The following is a 15,559-nucleotide window of genomic DNA, read 5'->3' as shown; positions in this document are numbered from 1 at the left end:
GTTAAAGAATCAGATCAAAACCCAGGTTTTTTTCTTTCTAAATCTTCGGATTTTCTTTACGCTTAAGAATATACTTAACCTGGAGACCTGGAAATTGGAATTCTTTAAGGGGAAGATAAAACGATGATTGAGTGACATGTATTGGGAACAAAAGGGACAAAAAGTGACTCGCAACAAATGTCGGATCTGTAATCTTAGAAAATGCTTTTGTTGTTTCATATTTTAGAACACCAACTTTGTCGAATTCGAAGGCTTCGGTGTTCCCGCCAAATAAGAACATCTCCCGGGCCAGTTATGGCCGCACCGGAAGAGCAATCATTGGCCGACATATGTGACAACTAAGCTAATTAAGCATATCGGATTATGCGGTTTTGATTGGGGTTTAAGGTTAATTAATTGGTGGGGGATCGGTGATTGGAGACTGGAGTGGTTTGATTCAAGTGGGTTGGAGCATTGGAGGTGGCAGATGATTCGTTTGAGATGGTGATGATTTTGGTATAGTTAAATAGGGAAAGAGTTTTCGTGGAAGGATATGATTCAATGCACTAATTTATGATGTATGTTTTTGATGTAGTAATGTAGCGTGATAATTGAAAAAAATTAAACGACAACTCTAAAAAGTGGAAGTATTAAATTATTTAAAAAATTATGGTTTTTAGTCAAAATAGTCTCTATAACTCTTTATTTTGGTTTTTGAGAATTAATCAATAGAAGTTGTTCCTGAAATTATCCATCGTCAATCATTTTGGTTATTTTTTGAAAAAATCTTCGTTAAATTTAAGAAACCACCATTTCAAGAGGAGGACTTGATTTGACAAAAATACCTCAATTTAATACCTACATCAAGTATTACCGTTGCTAGCAATTCTAATCGAAAACATAATTCAAAATAACAAAATTTTGACAATAGAATTTAAGATGAAAAGCTCGTACTTCTCATCAAAACAATAAGTTTGATTCTCGATATTGCTCTCTTAGCATCTCTAGCATAGAAAACATAATTTTCAAATATAACAAGAGAATTTGATCTAACGAAGTTCATAGGTCACATTGAAACGATAAGTTTGATTTCTAATTTGCTCTGTGAAAAAGGGAGTATTAAAGCTCGCCAAAGAGAGCCTAGCCCATAATTTCCATAGTCATAAGTTGAGACCACTTTACACAAACAATACTGCAAAATATTGTATGTATCACAAGTGCCTCACGATCTCGAGTTGAGAATGATGGAGATTGAGCCCAATTTAGAGCTTGAAGCTCAAATCTAAAATGCTTAAATTTTCCTATTGTTACGTCAATCAAGATAATTTTCAATTCACTTTACTATATATTCCACATCAATTCTTTTATTTGTTGAAAAATGACACACATTTGGTAACGGAACTAAGTTTAGTCTGTCATATAGTTGATTTTAAGGTTATTTAGCTAAAGGTCAATAAAATCTTTACTAATTAGTCATAAATCAATACTCTATTTTCTTTTAGGACATAATCAATCAAATATTTATAATAATTATTCGTAGGTCAACGAAACATGTCACATGGGTATAAGCTAGTTAAAAAATAACTATTATACCCTTATACCCTTCTCTCTTGACTTTATTTTATTTATTTATTTTTTTCCTCCCCTCTTCGATTCTTATCTCCTCCCTATCAAAACTCGTTGCCCCGCTCCAAATCCTATCAACCGCTTAAGGTAAAACCTGATAAGGGTTCGTAACCACGAAAAGTAATGCTGACCCCATGGAATTTTTTTCATATTAATTAGAACCATATATATGGCTAGTAGAGATATATATGGCTTAGAAAATATAGATCACAAATCAGCCTAACTAAAACCAAATTTTCCATAAGAGGCTACATAAGACTAACAACACTAACCATTGTGCAAATCAGTAATATCCTCCCGAATGCAAATCAATAATATCCATCATTTTCTCTTTCGCTTGTTTATGTAACCCTTTAACTTTTTTTGGGGACATGTTTCAACTTTAAAAGAAAAAAAATATAAAGTTTGTGTTAGCGATATTAATATTGTATGTCTGAATCCATTAATGTAAAAGCACAGAACATGAAATAGACAGTGCAACGAAGTGTCTGAATTCACAGAACAACAAACAAACACTGCAACGCAGTGTTTGAATCTACAAACCTATTTGAATCTCATACACAATCATAGAATAGGAAACAGACACTGCAACGAAGTGTCTAAATTCATAGAACATGAAACAAACACTGCGTTGCAATGTCTGAATCCACAAACCTATTTGAATCTGAATGTAGAATCACAGAACTTGAAACAAACACTGCAACGAAGTGTCTGAATCCACATAATGCAGTGTTTGAATCCACAAACCTATTTGAATCTCAATGCACAATCACAGAACATGAGAAGCGGCGATTAAACTAAATGACACAACCACCATGAATAAACATACACAGAGCCAACAAATATGCCGAAATAGACTAAATTTGTTATCAATTTTAACATCCAAACAAGCTTAAATTCAAAACCAAAAGGTATAATGTGCAAAATTACACCAAATCTCTCAAAAACACAACTCAAATAACCTAAAACGTAAAAATTGAAGAACAAGAGGAAAACAGGAAGAAACAAATTACCTTGATCATGATTTCTCAATTACAAGTGTGAATTATTCGTTGGAATCAATGCAAATGCAAATTGGTCGTCAGAATCGTTTGTCGGATGATGAAGGTGGTGGGAGGCGATGGTGTTTGAAGGTGTTGTGAGGCCGAAAAATGAAGGTTGAAGGTGGTGGGAGGCGGGGAGGTTGAAGTCTAAGAGTGTTTTATGGCTATTGCGCGATTTACAATGAGGGAGATGGAAATGTTTGGTGTTTTAAATAATAATGACATCATTTGTAATTGTGTGTTTTAATGTAGTACAGTCTCATTGACTTATTTATGATTCCAATAAATTTGATTGACCTATTATTAATATCATAACTTTTAATTAATTTTATACAAAATCACCTTGATTTTATATGTCAACTAGCTTTTAATTTAACATTTTTTCATGTACTATAATAAGTCTTAAATTCTAATTCCCGATAAAGAAAGAATTGGTTTGACAATATTGAGGGACTTTTATATATTTGATTTGAGGAATTGTTATTGACACTCTAAATTTCTCATTTTACACTTGAAATTTTTTATATTTAGAAAAAAAAATACACTTATGAAAAGTGTAGAATGAAAATTTCCAAGTACCAATAACACTTCCCTTAGTTTGGAGATCGATATGAACTTGTATACACAGAGCCAACAAATATGCCTAAAAAATGGCTCTTGCATGAGCGGATGCGTAAAAGATAAAACGTGACGCGTTATTGGACAAGTTACAAACGCAATTAACTACTTAGTAATCCAAACCCAATTTTAATACCTCCCTTTCCAATTCAAATCCTGAAACCTCAACCTCAAACTACAGATACAAATATGGCCACTGAACAGAAGAGCAGCAGCGGCAACGGTGGCGGCAGCATCGATCCAAAGAGCGGGTTTTGCTCAAAGACCAAAACTTTCCACAGCCTCAGACCCAAATCCCAACTCCCTCTTCAAACCACGCCTCTTTCCCTCACCCACTACCTCCTTTCCCGCCTCCACCACTCCCCTCCCCAGCCTTCCACTCCCGCCCTACTCCACGCCACCACCGGCCACCAAATTCTCTACCCCGAGTTCATTCTTCGTGTCCATAACCTCGCCGCCTCGCTCCAATCCCAGCTCGGTCTCTCCCACGGCCAATGCGCTTTCGTTCTCTCCCCCAACTCCCTCCACCTCCCCATCCTCCACCTCTCTCTCCTCTACCTCGGCGTCATCGTCTCTCCTTCCAACCCCGCCAGCTCCAATCCCGAAATTTCCCGTCAAATCCGTCTCTGCAACCCCGCCGTCGCATTCGCCACCTCCGACACCGCTCACAAAATCCCCAACTCCCTCCGCCTCGGGACCGTCCTCCTCGACTCGTCTGAGTTCGAGTCCATGATGCTGACGTGTCCGAGTTCGACCGAGTGGCACCAAAGTAGCGTGAGCCAATCGGACACAGCCACGATTCTCTACTCGTCTGGGACGACCGGGAGGGTCAAAGGCGTGGAATTGACTCACGGGAACTGGATATCCAATTTGGCCAGCAGCGCGGCTCGAAACGCGTCGGTTCCACACGCTGTGTGTCTCTGTACGGCGCCGTTTTTCCACGTGTACGGGTTCGCGTACTGCCTGAGAGTTTTGGCGACGGGGGACACGCTGGTGTGGATCACGAGGTTTGATATGAAGGCGATGTTAAGATCCATCGAGCGGTTCAGAATCACCCACGTGGCCTGGTCCCCACCGGTGGCCGTGGCGTTGACGAAGTTTGGGGATGGAAACGAGATGGGCGGCTACGATTTGAGTTCGCTGCAAGTGATCGCCTGCGGCGGCGCTCCGCTGGCTAAGAGCGTGATCGAGAAACTGAGGAAACGGCTGCCCAACGTACAAGTCTCTCAGGTAAGGTTAGAGTGTGTGTGTGATGTCAGTGACTAGTGTATGTTTTCGATGAGCTTAAGGACTTAACGACGACGTTTAATGTTTTGGGCCGTCTGGCGGGCTGTGCAGGCATACGGGTTGACGGAGACGACGGCCCGAGTGTTTGCCTCGGTGGGTCCGGAAGAAACTGGGGTTGAAGGAGCCAATGGAAAGCTGATGTCAGATCTTGAGGCCAAGATTGTGGATCCTGAGAGTGGCACCGCGCTGCCTCCTTTGATGCATGGGGAACTTTGGGTTAGAGGACCCAACATTATGAAAGGTAACGTTGATATTCACACATGTAATTTATTTGGACACGACGTTCATTCTTAATCACCTGATAGGAGAACGTCTATCGTAACCTTTTGCCCTTACTTTGCAAAGAGTTTGTTTACTACAATTCGAACCCGTGACCTCTCGGTCACAAATGAGCAACTTTTCCGTTGCACCAAGGCTTACCCTCATTAGCTTATGCGGAAATCTTATCAAAATAAATGTTGAAAGAGATAATTGACGGTGAAGTACAAGTTCAGAGAACAGTGAATTACAAATACAATGGGGAATTGGATAGTGGAGTACTAGTTCATGCTTTGATTGGTGTTGGTGGTGGTTCTCATTAGTGCAGGTTACGTTGGTGATGAAGCAGCAACTGCCGCAATTTTGGACCCGGAAGGATGGTTAAAAACCGGAGACATTTGCTACATTGACAACCAAGGTTTTCTATTTTTCGTCGATCGGCTCAAGGAATTGATCAAGTACAAAGGCTACCAGGTTTGCCACCTCTGCACCTCACCCTTTAACCAAACACTTTGGTTTTCTTCTTCGCTTCAATGGGATTGCTTATGTTTGCATCAGGTTGCCCCGGCAGAGTTGGAGGATCTGCTTCACTCCCACCCAGATATTGTCGATGCAGCTGTGATTCCGTAAGTAACTTACTCTGTCGTTTGTAAGTGATTGAGTTCAAGCTTCGCGTGTAGACATCTCATCGAGTTTGTGTTTGGGTGAGTGGAAAATGATTGACAGGTACCCGGATGAGGAGGCAGGTCAAGTTCCCATGGCGTTTGTGGTGCGGTGCCTTGGAAGTGCCATTGATGAATCACAGATCAAGGATTTTATTGCCAAACAGGTAAACCTCAGACTATTTTCATCATCTAACTACCATAAAAACGACGTTTTACAGTTTTACCAGTTTTAGTTTTACTCTACTGCATCAACTGTAGGTTGCGCCATATAAGAAGATACGACGCGTAACATTCACCAAGGCAATACCAAAGAATGCACAGGGTAAAGTGTTGAGGAAAGAATTAATCAAACTTGCACTGTCCAAGTTATAAATTCCAATTTCTTTCTTCTGGTGTTGGTTTAGATTTCAAGCTCTCAAATGTAAATACGATTAATCGCTTTGGCAACAAGCAAAGATTGTTCATTACTCAAAAGTATGTGCTATGTTTTTCAAATTATTACAGATCTTTCGTTACTTGTTCAATAAACAAACCAAGATTGCACAAATGTTGTTTATCGATTAAGACACTAATAAGCTCACGCGTACGAGCTTTTCAGATGGTGAAACAAAAGAGAACATACCAAAGCATTGATTCGTCTTCAGCTACACTCTACAGTCATCAAATAGAAATGCTGCTGGGGACTCCAAAGTCAAGTTAGCCAGGGGGCTGACGAGGGCAGCAGCAGCCGTATGTAGGAATGCCAGCTCCGCTTCTATTTTTAACACGGCTATCTTTGTTTCTTGGGTCAATGGTCTTCTCTATCTTCTTTACTCTAGCAGAGAATCTGTTCAAGGACTTCCAAATTTCACTACGCATGAGGGGAGCGAGTTGAGAGAGAATCTTGAATCGCCGTAACGCTTATTCATGATCTCACTCCACCATTCTTGGAGCTCAACCTTGGACGCTACAGAATTTACTCTGAGTAGTAGTGTTCCGCGTATGATTCTACCCATCTTTTATAGCGACCATCCACAGCGTATGGATAGTCCTCAATTACCCTAGGAATCAAAGGAACTTCCACAGCCATGCCTCTGAAAATGTTAATACAAGTGTCAAATAACTACTTAATTAATTCTGGAAATAATGATTCAGCTGCACTGACTATGCACTGTTAAAACCTTACCTTCGTAGAAGATCAGCTGGTAATGCCTTGAGAGCTGACCTTGATGGCGTACTTACCTGGACCAAAAGAAGCCTAAACTATCCCCCCTCCATATACTCTTGTACACTTCACAAAACCAAGCAAACAGTCAAAGCAATGAAGGTGCAAGCCAGGACAGATCAATGCATCAAGCAGCCGAAAAAACTATTGTCTGTCCAAGAAGAAAGGTAATCAAAGATAGTTCGATGAAAAAGATCGTGGTGAGGAGGCCTCTATCGACCATCCATCCAAAAATTGTTATTCCCCCATGATTGGTTTGCAAATATAACACTGCATTGCAGAAAGGGATAGAGTATGAGCTACAATCAACAACCAGTAAGACTGAACCACGGAAATGAACAAACGAAAACCATAAATGATAACCAAAGCGCCTTCTTTTCAAACACAAAAATGGTAAACAGAATGCTTGAAATATAAGGTTTGATACAAACGGGAAGAACTGAAACAGCATAAGCATGCATACCAAAAGCTTGTCTCTTGTGGTATGAAGCCATATGTGAAGCCAGCTGGGAATTTGTAGGCACATGAACAAAATCCGTTGACTCCAAATCACTCTCAGAGTAACTTGTATGCAGTGAGCTCAATCTGTTGGCAGCCTCAAAGTTCACCAAACTGTCTGAACTTCTGTTATGCGGTGAATCATTAGAACTGCATGTCATTAACGCATGCCATCTACTGGCAACTGTCGCTATACCTTGGGCTCTACCAGAAATTTTAGTAGCTGCGTGCAAGGAAAGAATAATGCCAACAACCTGAACAATTGTGGAGACCTGAAAATTTGATGGAAAAAGAGGAAGGAAATTTAATGCATTAAATTTAGTCTGCAATCAATGATGATTAGAGAGTTTTCAGAGTGGTACAGTGTTAAATGGGGGAATCCGTTACGGTTTTGAATCTAAGCCTGTAAGAGTGAGAAGTTAATCAACGGAGAAGTAGATTCACAAAAAGCATTGAACTTACTGCAAAATCGCCGCTATTTATAACAGTGATTTTTCCACTGTATATTGTGATCTCAAATAGAGTCACAAACTGGCTCGTGGTGACGATTATAAACTGCAGAAGAAGGAAGATCCGGAACCTGTGGCTTATTTTATGAAGATGATACCGCAGACGAATATGCTCCTCCATAAATAGCAACACATTAGAATCCCTTTCCAAGAACCTTCCATAATCATCGAAGTGGATAACTTGCAAGTTGCAGATCAAGTGAAATAAAATGCTGGCTGTTAGAGTGATTGTACTCACATAAGCCCATGATAGAACCAAAGCTAGTAATACAGCAAATGACAGCCACCATGACTGATGGACATATATCATCCGGATGACCTCACGCAAAGTCTTCAAAAGAAAACACGGCAGCGCCCACCAAATGAGCAGGCGTAAAGAACCCTGTTAAAGATACGATACCCAAGGAAAGTTCTAAGCACAATAAGCACTGGAAACTTCAGGCCAAAATTGTCTATACAAGTTAAAATAAACAGATAACATGGTTAAGTCTTCCCGATATTTGCTGGCTGCAGCTAGTGTGTGCTATGCCTATCAATATTGGTAAACAAATGCAAAGATGGAAGATTTCGATTATGTTTTCACCTGCAGGTCTGAAGTGGAAACAAAACATGCTGAATTTGGTAAGCACATTATGTGCATACCATCTAATCCTACCGGTTAGTAGACAGACGCACGACAGATTTGAATAGACAATATTTATAATCACGAATTTGAAATCAGACCAAAGGGGACACCTTTACTTCGCATTCAAGACATAAATTTGGATTAACTCGTTCACACAACTACTAGGATTTTCTAGTATGCATCGGTCAATAGTAAGTTAGTAACGCCGGGATCCTTGACTGTTTGGATTCTCATCCGATGCATACCATACCCCGGAGCACAGTAAAATTTTCACAACTACGAAAATTCTCATATCATCAAATTTGAAATTGATACATGATAAACCTATCATCAAGTAAAACCATTTCAAACTATAATAATACCTTAATCTGCCTGATGTAATCGTTTCGAAACCGAACCATACGGCCACTATAGCGATCGACAAAGAGGAACCTCCGAATGCCATACTTGCGAAGACAATGGGAGATGCAGAGCAAAGAGACCGCCGCCAGAACCGCCTGCGAGCCCACGATAACGAGCTCGAACCCCTTTACCTGATACTTCTCGCAGTCCGAGCAGTTGAACATCTCGAGCACGACCACCGGAAGCACCACACCGAGAAAAACCAGAGCAGTCCAGGACAGCGCAAGGCTCAACCAAGAAGATTGATCGAAGCCCAAGAGAGTGAGAAACGTTTCTAGCCGTTGGAGGGTTTGGTCCAATTGGGTGTCTTTGTATTCTCCTTCTGCTGCTTGGTGGCGGTTGTTGTGATTTGAATCGAGAAGAAGGGTAAGCTGGGAAGGTGGCTCATCTGTTTTTATATGAGGGTCCGCCATGGATGGGTTACGGAGCTTAAAGCTGAGATTGTGATGGGTGTGGACTTCGGAGCTAAATTGGTGATTACCCAATCGAGATTAAGGTGGTAAAAGTAGGAAAGTCGGAAGCTTTTTTGGATTAGGAGCTTAGTTATTGAGAATCTGATCAAACCCAGGACATCAATCTTAAGTTACTTTTGTTCTTATTTGGTAACATTTTGTTCAGGAAGCATCTGTTAATCGATCAGAAAAGCCGGTAATATTTTATTTTTAAATATAGCAAACGTGAGCAAAAAGAAATTTTTTGGTACAGCTTTGAATCGTAAACTCGTTAATGAGTTCCAGCCGTTGGATCATTATAGGTAGTTGTCGTTTTCTGGGGGTTGTGTAATAGATGACGGAGACAACGGGACATAGTATTCGCTGGCGGTTGGCCCGGAGGAAACCCAAGTGGAAGGAGCTACTGGAAAGCTGATGTCACATGTTGGGCGAAAACATACGAGGTCAACTGTGAGAGTGGCATTCGGTTGTCATTTTAAGAGACAGTGTTGCAGATGTCGGTTAAGTCAGTTGATTAGGAAATGATAGTTAGATTCAATGCCGCAAACATCAATTAAGTCAATTGATCAGGAGAGACATTTATATTCAATTTCACTTGATGAGGAATGAGCAAATGCTACAGTACAAATAGACTCGGTAGGATGCTTACAATGAAGGTTTTCTGCTTTCGTTGATGGGAAAAGGATTTGATCAAGTACAAAGGCTACCAGGTTTGTCTGCTTTACACCCTTCTTAAATGGGAGATTCGTACGTATCATACTGGTGTACATATTGCGTTGTACTGATGGGAATATATCGCCGGTTACACTCAAGTTTCTGCCCTGCTTAAACACGACTTCTGTTTTTGGTTTGCATCAACTGTAGGTGCACCGCATATTGAAAATACGACGTGTATCATTGATTGACGCAATTATCAAAGAATGCACAAGGTTGAGTGCTGAGGAAGGACTTATTGCATTATCCAAGTTATAAATTCCAGTTTCTTTCTTCTAGCATTAGTTTAGATTTCATTTACATACAACTACCTGAGCGCCAAGCAAAGATTGCTCATTATTCTAAAGTATGTGCGATGTTTTCACATACACAATACTACACTGATCACAGATCTGTCACTAGTTTAATAACAAGCTAAAATTGCACAAACATTGTATATAGATTGAGATACTAATCGATCGCTTGAGCATACGGGCTTCCGACAGAGTGAAACAAAAGAGAACATACCAAAGCATTGATCCGAGTACAGCTATCAGATAGAAATGCTGTTGGGGATTCCGCGGCCAGTAACTCCAGGGCCTGAGGTGGGAAGCAGCAATTCGTACGGCGGAATGCCAGCTCCGCTTCTGTTTTTAAGACGGCTATCTTTGTTTCGTAGGTTAATGGTATGTTCTATCTCCTTCAGTCTATCAGAGAATCTATTGAACAACTTCATAACTTCATTATCGTTGATCCAATGGGATTCCAGAGGGTTCACCTGACCCAAGTACTCTTCATCAGGAGAGTGAGTTGAGAGTGTATCTTGTACGGCCATTATCTTGGTGGCTTGAAGCTTCGTTGCCAAGGAAGAAAGGAAAGTTTGCTGCGGGTTACAAATAAACTTCTCGTAATCAGGGTCGTCTTCTTGCGGAATGAGTTTTCTCATAATGGCCGGGCGGTTTGGTACATAACCACCAAAAGGGTACTGGCCAAAGTTGATGGCTGCATGTTGACCTGAAGCTACCCAAATTATCGTTGTAAGTATACCGGATAAGTCCTCTTTGGTATTGAGTTTAGGCCACCAGGGCTCGTTTCGCTTGTCTTCGTGTCCCTTATTCCTGATCTCACTCCACCACTCTTGGAGCTCAATGTCAGATGTGACAGAATTTGGCTCAGAGTAGTAGTGTTCCACATAGGATTCTACCCATTCTTTTATAGCAGACCATACGAGGAGACCATCTGCAGCGTAAGGATAGTCCTCAATTACAAGTTTCACGCCACAAGGAGCCGAAGGATCTTCCACAGCCATGCCTCTGGAAAGTGTTAACACAATTGTCAAATAATAACTCCGTTAATTCTGGAAATAATACAAGGCTATACTGCCTCTATTCACTTGTTCAAACCTTACCTTCGAAGAAGATCAGCTGGTAATGCCTCCATGTCAAACCTCCACATATCCTTGTATGCTGCAGAGCTTACCTCCATGGCATACTTTCCCGGACTAAAAGAAGCCTCAATTATTCCCCCTCCGTTTATTAAACCTTGTCGTGCAAGTGCGTTAATTTCGAAAGTGTAGCGCATGTGAGGGTGGAGTAGCTTGTAAATCGGGTGCATTGAGCTAAGCTGTCTATGAGTCGCAATTATATAAGGCTCAACGGAAGCATGAGTCCTCAACCTAGGTAATGCAGTTACCAAACACATTAGAAGTGTTGACAGCATAGTCTAAAATAGTTGTTAATTGGTAAAACTCCGACAATGTAAACCACGCAGAATGAAATGAATTCAGTTTTACCAGTGATTGACTAGTTGATGGATGCCGGCATCGTTTGAGCAAACATGAGCTTTGGCTAGCTTCCAAATCCAATGTGTAGTAGCATGATGCCCATGAGTATAAACACGTTTTGTTTGCGGGGATGAAGCCGTTGGTGGAAGTGAAAGCTCAATAGCTATAGGCCTCATAATACCAGCAGGGGTATAGAAGAACACCGTCCTAGAGGCATAAGCTTTTCTCCCAGGCAAGGCGTTCATCCTCTCAATAAATGGCATATACGTGTCATGGTGATCAAGTATAAATAGTCTCTTCTCCTCAATTGCCTGGTATGATAAAATGTTACTGTTAGAGGTGCCTTCACATAAATTCCTATTTGCATTTCTCTTAGTTGCGAAATTCTACACTTGACGTTGGTTCAAACTAAAGATCATATATCGGAAAATTGGAATTCAGACATTATTACCTTATCTACGCTCATCCCATTGATTTCTTGCTCTAACAATTCCTTTGTGATAGCAGATTCGGGAGGACCATAAACAGCAGGATCTAGTTTGCTGAGAATTGGAAATTCCTGTGAAATAGAACCCAACTTAAGGACTCTCAAATGGGCATTTGATTTGAAAGGACATAGTAGTTTAGAAAGGATTTTTTTGTATATTACCTTCAAAATCTCAATGTTGACTGGATTGACCCCAGCTAAAGTTTGGCGTGCAAATTCATTATCACGCAACCAAGCAAATCTATCCACTAACCACAAATTAAACAGCAGGAGAAAGAAATGAGATTAAAGACGAAATTAAACTGATGCCTCAGAGTCTCGACAAAGTTATTGTAATCTAATGGAGTAGTAGGAGCTTCAAATCTTACAAAACAAGGGAAAAGAATAAGGATAGAAGGAGAAAAAGTGCACTTACTTTTTATAACAGCGGGGATTTCATATTTCAACCATCTTTCTCCAACGGAAAAAACCTCTTTCACCATGCTGCCCAGAAACAGTTTCTTGCCTTCTTTCTTCTCCTCGTCTTTCTCTCTCATGAGGATACCGTCAACATATAGGTCATCTATATCAGAGAAGCGCTCGAAAGGATTGTCTGTACTTGACAATGTAGCAGCAAGAGATGGTATAAGATTGTGAAGCAGAGCTTTCAATCTTCCAGTGGAGAAAGTATTCTGCTTAATTTCCTCGAAAGCCTCATCCCGAGGTACATAAACTGGATGGGGCTTTTCAATTCTGCTCTCCGTTAGATGATCTGTTTGAATGCCATCAGATCAGCGATTAGACGTCAATACTACAGAGTGAATGTAAACGGAGAACTAGACTTCACTAATAAATATAAAGAGAGAACATCATACACACCTGTCTTGGTTGGAGGCCGGCCAGTCCTACAACGCCTAGGGTAAGGCCTCTCCTCGCCACCAATGACCGGCCTAGCCAGATCTTTACTCTTATCAGGATTTCCCAAATCATTGTAAACATCATAGTCATAGATTCTATCATGTTCCTTTCTCCTGCCTTTCCCATCACCCCGAATGCTGAGTAAGTCTTCACGTCGAAGATCTTTAAGGCCCGGTGGTGTCTGTCCAGGCAGATATGCCTGTTTACAATAACAAGATAATGTAAAGCATACCTCTTGCAAGATCATTCATGCAATATTTACTTCAGGAAAAATAAATATACACAAGCAACGGTTCATACTTGATTTTTAAAGACAATTCTACTTTCCGGATTATCTTTGCGTGAATGGATCCAAGTGTTGGCAGGGAAGAAAATCGGGCCTGTGTCGAAACCATGAATGACAATCTCCAACAAGTAGAACTCTTTTCCCTGAAGATTGGTAACCAAAATTGCCCCAGGACAGCCAAAGTCGGATGGGACAGTGAAGTCAGCAGAATATTCAACAATGTGTGCGTACTCCGAAGGCACCAGCTTTGGCAGCCACCCTCTCACGGCGGACTGGACTCTCTTTCCTGAATTTGTAACTGTGAAAACAAATAACAAAGATCAATCAAACTGCCCCAAAATAGGAAACACAATGCCACAACAGACTTTTTGGCGCTAAAAAAATGTAAATATACAACAGAAATTGGACAAATTAAATCATACGAAGATAACAAGATATTAATTCATGGTAGGAAAATAAACGAAACCGTAAAGATCATTCATAACTCTATGAATGTGGTCTTAAGTTGGAACAGTGCTTCGTCTTGCTCGAAACTACAAATCACAGTCTAACACACGTGCAAAATAACTCGTTATAATCATCAAAAATAAAAAAGTTTATGCACAAATGCGAAATTGTGATTTGTCTGCAACGAAAAAGTAACTCCTTGAACAGGCAAAAGAACACAAAATTACTCCCTACCCATTAAAGAACATAAAAAGTGAATTAAAAGGAAGAAAATAGTTATAATATCAATAATTAGCTGAAATTAAGAGAATACTAAACTAATTAAAGTGAATTAAAAAAAGCAATAAAGTTAAAATCTTTAAAAAGTTATGATTAAGAAAATACTTCAACTAATTACCAGGATCAACTTGCTCGCTGACCAGCTGAATGAGAATTCCCTGTCCAATCCCATTGATGAAGAACTCCCACTGATCCTCAATCTTCTCCGTGATCTTCTCCTTCATCTTCTTCCTGATCGTCACCACCGCCTTCACCTGGATCTCTCCACCTCCGGAAGAAGACAACTTATCAACGCCTTTACTCTGCAATTGCGTTGCAGCCGTCACAGTCACCTTGTCTCCGCCGCTGATCGCGGCCCTGACTGATCCCTGCCCATTGACCCGTGACCCGGGAACGTGGGCCTTCCGGAACCTGAAGTAGTTCCCCGGCCCGGTGACCCGCCGGCCAACGGCGGCGGCTGACTTGAGAGAAGCAGTGGTGGATTGTTTCACCGCATACATAGCTCCCTCTGAGATTAAAGTTTAATGCTTTACAGTAACAAGAAGAGTGAGATGCTGATGATATAAAAGGAAACAGATTGCCGGTGAAACGACGGCGTACTTATGTGTTTTGGGAGATTTAAGAAGACAGTGGCCGTCGGAGAGAGCGAGATTGACTGACCACTAAACTAAAGCTAGTGGGGGAGTGGGGCAACTTCCGGAATTTGCTTTATTTTTGTAAAATGTTGGGAGAAACAACAACAAAGACTCGCAAGAGAAAGCGCGTGTAAATGAGATTTGAGTAGAGCGATAATATAATTAGTATTAATGGATAGTTAGTTGTTGAGTGGAAGAAGAATTGATGAAAATCAAACTTGTATCAAAGTGTATATGCGTCATCACTTTCCGTCACACACAACGTTAAAAACGACATCAACTTAATCACAAAGGGTAGCAAATAAGAAAGCACAACTCACACTCAAAACCACATTTCAACTTTTGAGTTTGATAGTTGCAGGTGTAGTTCTTTATTTTGGACCGTGAGATTTGAAATCAATAAAAGTAACATTTGAGTTTGTCCATAATCTATCAAATATTTTAGTCCTTTGCTTCAAAAATCTATGTTAACTAAGTATTAAAATGACAAAAAATATCTTCAATCTAATAATAATGTATCAAATGATTTGGAACCGGATCCCCTCCGGATCCAAAAAATCTGAGCCTAAGGATCAAATGATCCGGATCATTGAAATTTGATCTAACGACTACGAATAGGAGACTCCTTTAAAAGTCATAATAATTGTAACCATTGAATTAAATTTCAATGGCTCGGATCATTTGATCCTTGGACTTAGTTTTTTTGGGTCTGGAGGGGATCTGATTCCAAATGATTTGACAAAATTGAGAGTATTTTTGGTATTTTTCTTTATTTAACAAGATTTTTCATGGAATAATCAAAATAATTGATGGTAGATAAATTCATGAATCAATTCTATCAATTTCAAATATTAAAGACTATTTTGACTGAAAAATCAAACAAGTA

At 40.3% G+C, this 15,559-nt stretch overlaps 3 protein-coding genes across 5 annotated transcripts; 1 reads left to right on the top strand and 2 right to left on the bottom strand.

Annotated features, from left to right (window-relative positions):
* Positions 1–3,234: 3,234 nt before the first annotated feature.
* On the top strand, positions 3,235–5,874 carry LOC137738401 (4-coumarate--CoA ligase-like 9). 3 transcript variants are annotated; one of them, XM_068478038.1, is made up of 6 exons: positions 3,235–4,496; positions 4,605–4,794; positions 5,140–5,285; positions 5,370–5,437; positions 5,538–5,640; positions 5,735–5,874. In XM_068478038.1, the coding sequence occupies exons 1-6, from the start codon at positions 3,456–3,458 to the stop codon at positions 5,846–5,848; spliced, it is 1,662 nt and encodes a 553-aa protein (XP_068334139.1). In that variant the 5' UTR covers positions 3,235–3,455; the 3' UTR covers positions 5,849–5,874. The 3 variants fall into 3 exon arrangements, with proteins under 3 accessions (XP_068334139.1, XP_068334137.1, XP_068334138.1); XM_068478036.1 differs by having other exon boundaries at positions 5,140–5,437; XM_068478037.1 differs by lacking the exon at positions 5,735–5,874 and having other exon boundaries at positions 5,140–5,437; positions 5,538–5,725.
* A 37-nt stretch (positions 5,875–5,911) lies between these two features.
* Positions 5,912–9,322, bottom strand: LOC137738402 (uncharacterized). The gene is made up of 5 exons (XM_068478039.1): positions 8,675–9,322; positions 7,641–8,069; positions 7,144–7,450; positions 6,642–6,950; positions 5,912–6,549 (listed from the first exon to the last, which is right to left on the bottom strand). Exons 1-4 carry the CDS (start codon positions 9,125–9,127, stop codon positions 6,808–6,810), a joined length of 1,332 nt encoding a protein of 443 aa, XP_068334140.1. The 5' UTR covers positions 9,128–9,322; the 3' UTR covers positions 5,912–6,549; positions 6,642–6,807.
* A 779-nt stretch (positions 9,323–10,101) lies between these two features.
* On the bottom strand, positions 10,102–14,719 carry LOC137737280 (lipoxygenase 6, chloroplastic-like). Its single transcript, XM_068476721.1, has 9 exons — positions 14,157–14,719; positions 13,327–13,610; positions 12,988–13,225; positions 12,545–12,880; positions 12,292–12,377; positions 12,094–12,201; positions 11,652–11,953; positions 11,268–11,534; positions 10,102–11,172 (listed from the first exon to the last, which is right to left on the bottom strand). Exons 1-9 carry the CDS (start codon positions 14,536–14,538, stop codon positions 10,413–10,415), a joined length of 2,763 nt encoding a protein of 920 aa, XP_068332822.1. The 5' UTR covers positions 14,539–14,719; the 3' UTR covers positions 10,102–10,412.
* Positions 14,720–15,559: the final 840 nt, after the last annotated feature.

The sequence above is a fragment of the Pyrus communis genome, chromosome 6, assembly GCF_963583255.1.
Source record: "Pyrus communis chromosome 6, drPyrComm1.1, whole genome shotgun sequence".
Classification (NCBI taxonomy): Eukaryota; Viridiplantae; Streptophyta; class Magnoliopsida; order Rosales; family Rosaceae; genus Pyrus; species Pyrus communis.
Note: the sequence above shows the minus strand (reverse complement) of the source record. Positions and strands in the feature narration are given on the sequence as shown.

Excerpts from the sequence above, each read along its gene's own strand:
- LOC137738401 (XM_068478036.1), top strand. The coding sequence starts at position 3,456 with ATGGCCACTGAACAGAAGAGCAGCAGCGGCAACGGTGGCGGCAGCATC. Across the intron at positions 4,497-4,604 it reads CCAACGTACAAGTCTCTCAG|GCATACGGGTTGACGGAGAC; the intron begins GTAAGGTTAGAG and ends CGGGCTGTGCAG. Across the intron at positions 5,641-5,734 it reads AGGATTTTATTGCCAAACAG|GTTGCGCCATATAAGAAGAT; the intron begins GTAAACCTCAGA and ends CATCAACTGTAG.
- LOC137738402 (XM_068478039.1), bottom strand. The coding sequence starts at position 9,127 with ATGGCGGACCCTCATATAAAAACAGATGAGCCACCTTCCCAGCTTACC. Across the intron at positions 8,070-8,674 it reads ATTACATCAGGCAGATTAAG|GGTTCTTTACGCCTGCTCAT; the intron begins GTATTATTATAG and ends TATCTTTAACAG. Across the intron at positions 7,451-7,640 it reads TAAATAGCGGCGATTTTGCA|GTCTCCACAATTGTTCAGGT; the intron begins GTAAGTTCAATG and ends TCAAATTTTCAG.
- LOC137737280 (XM_068476721.1), bottom strand. The coding sequence starts at position 14,538 with ATGTATGCGGTGAAACAATCCACCACTGCTTCTCTCAAGTCAGCCGCC. Across the intron at positions 12,881-12,987 it reads CCGGCCTCCAACCAAGACAG|ATCATCTAACGGAGAGCAGA; the intron begins GTGTGTATGATG and ends GCATTCAAACAG. Across the intron at positions 11,954-12,093 it reads ATGGGATGAGCGTAGATAAG|GCAATTGAGGAGAAGAGACT; the intron begins GTAATAATGTCT and ends TTATCATACCAG.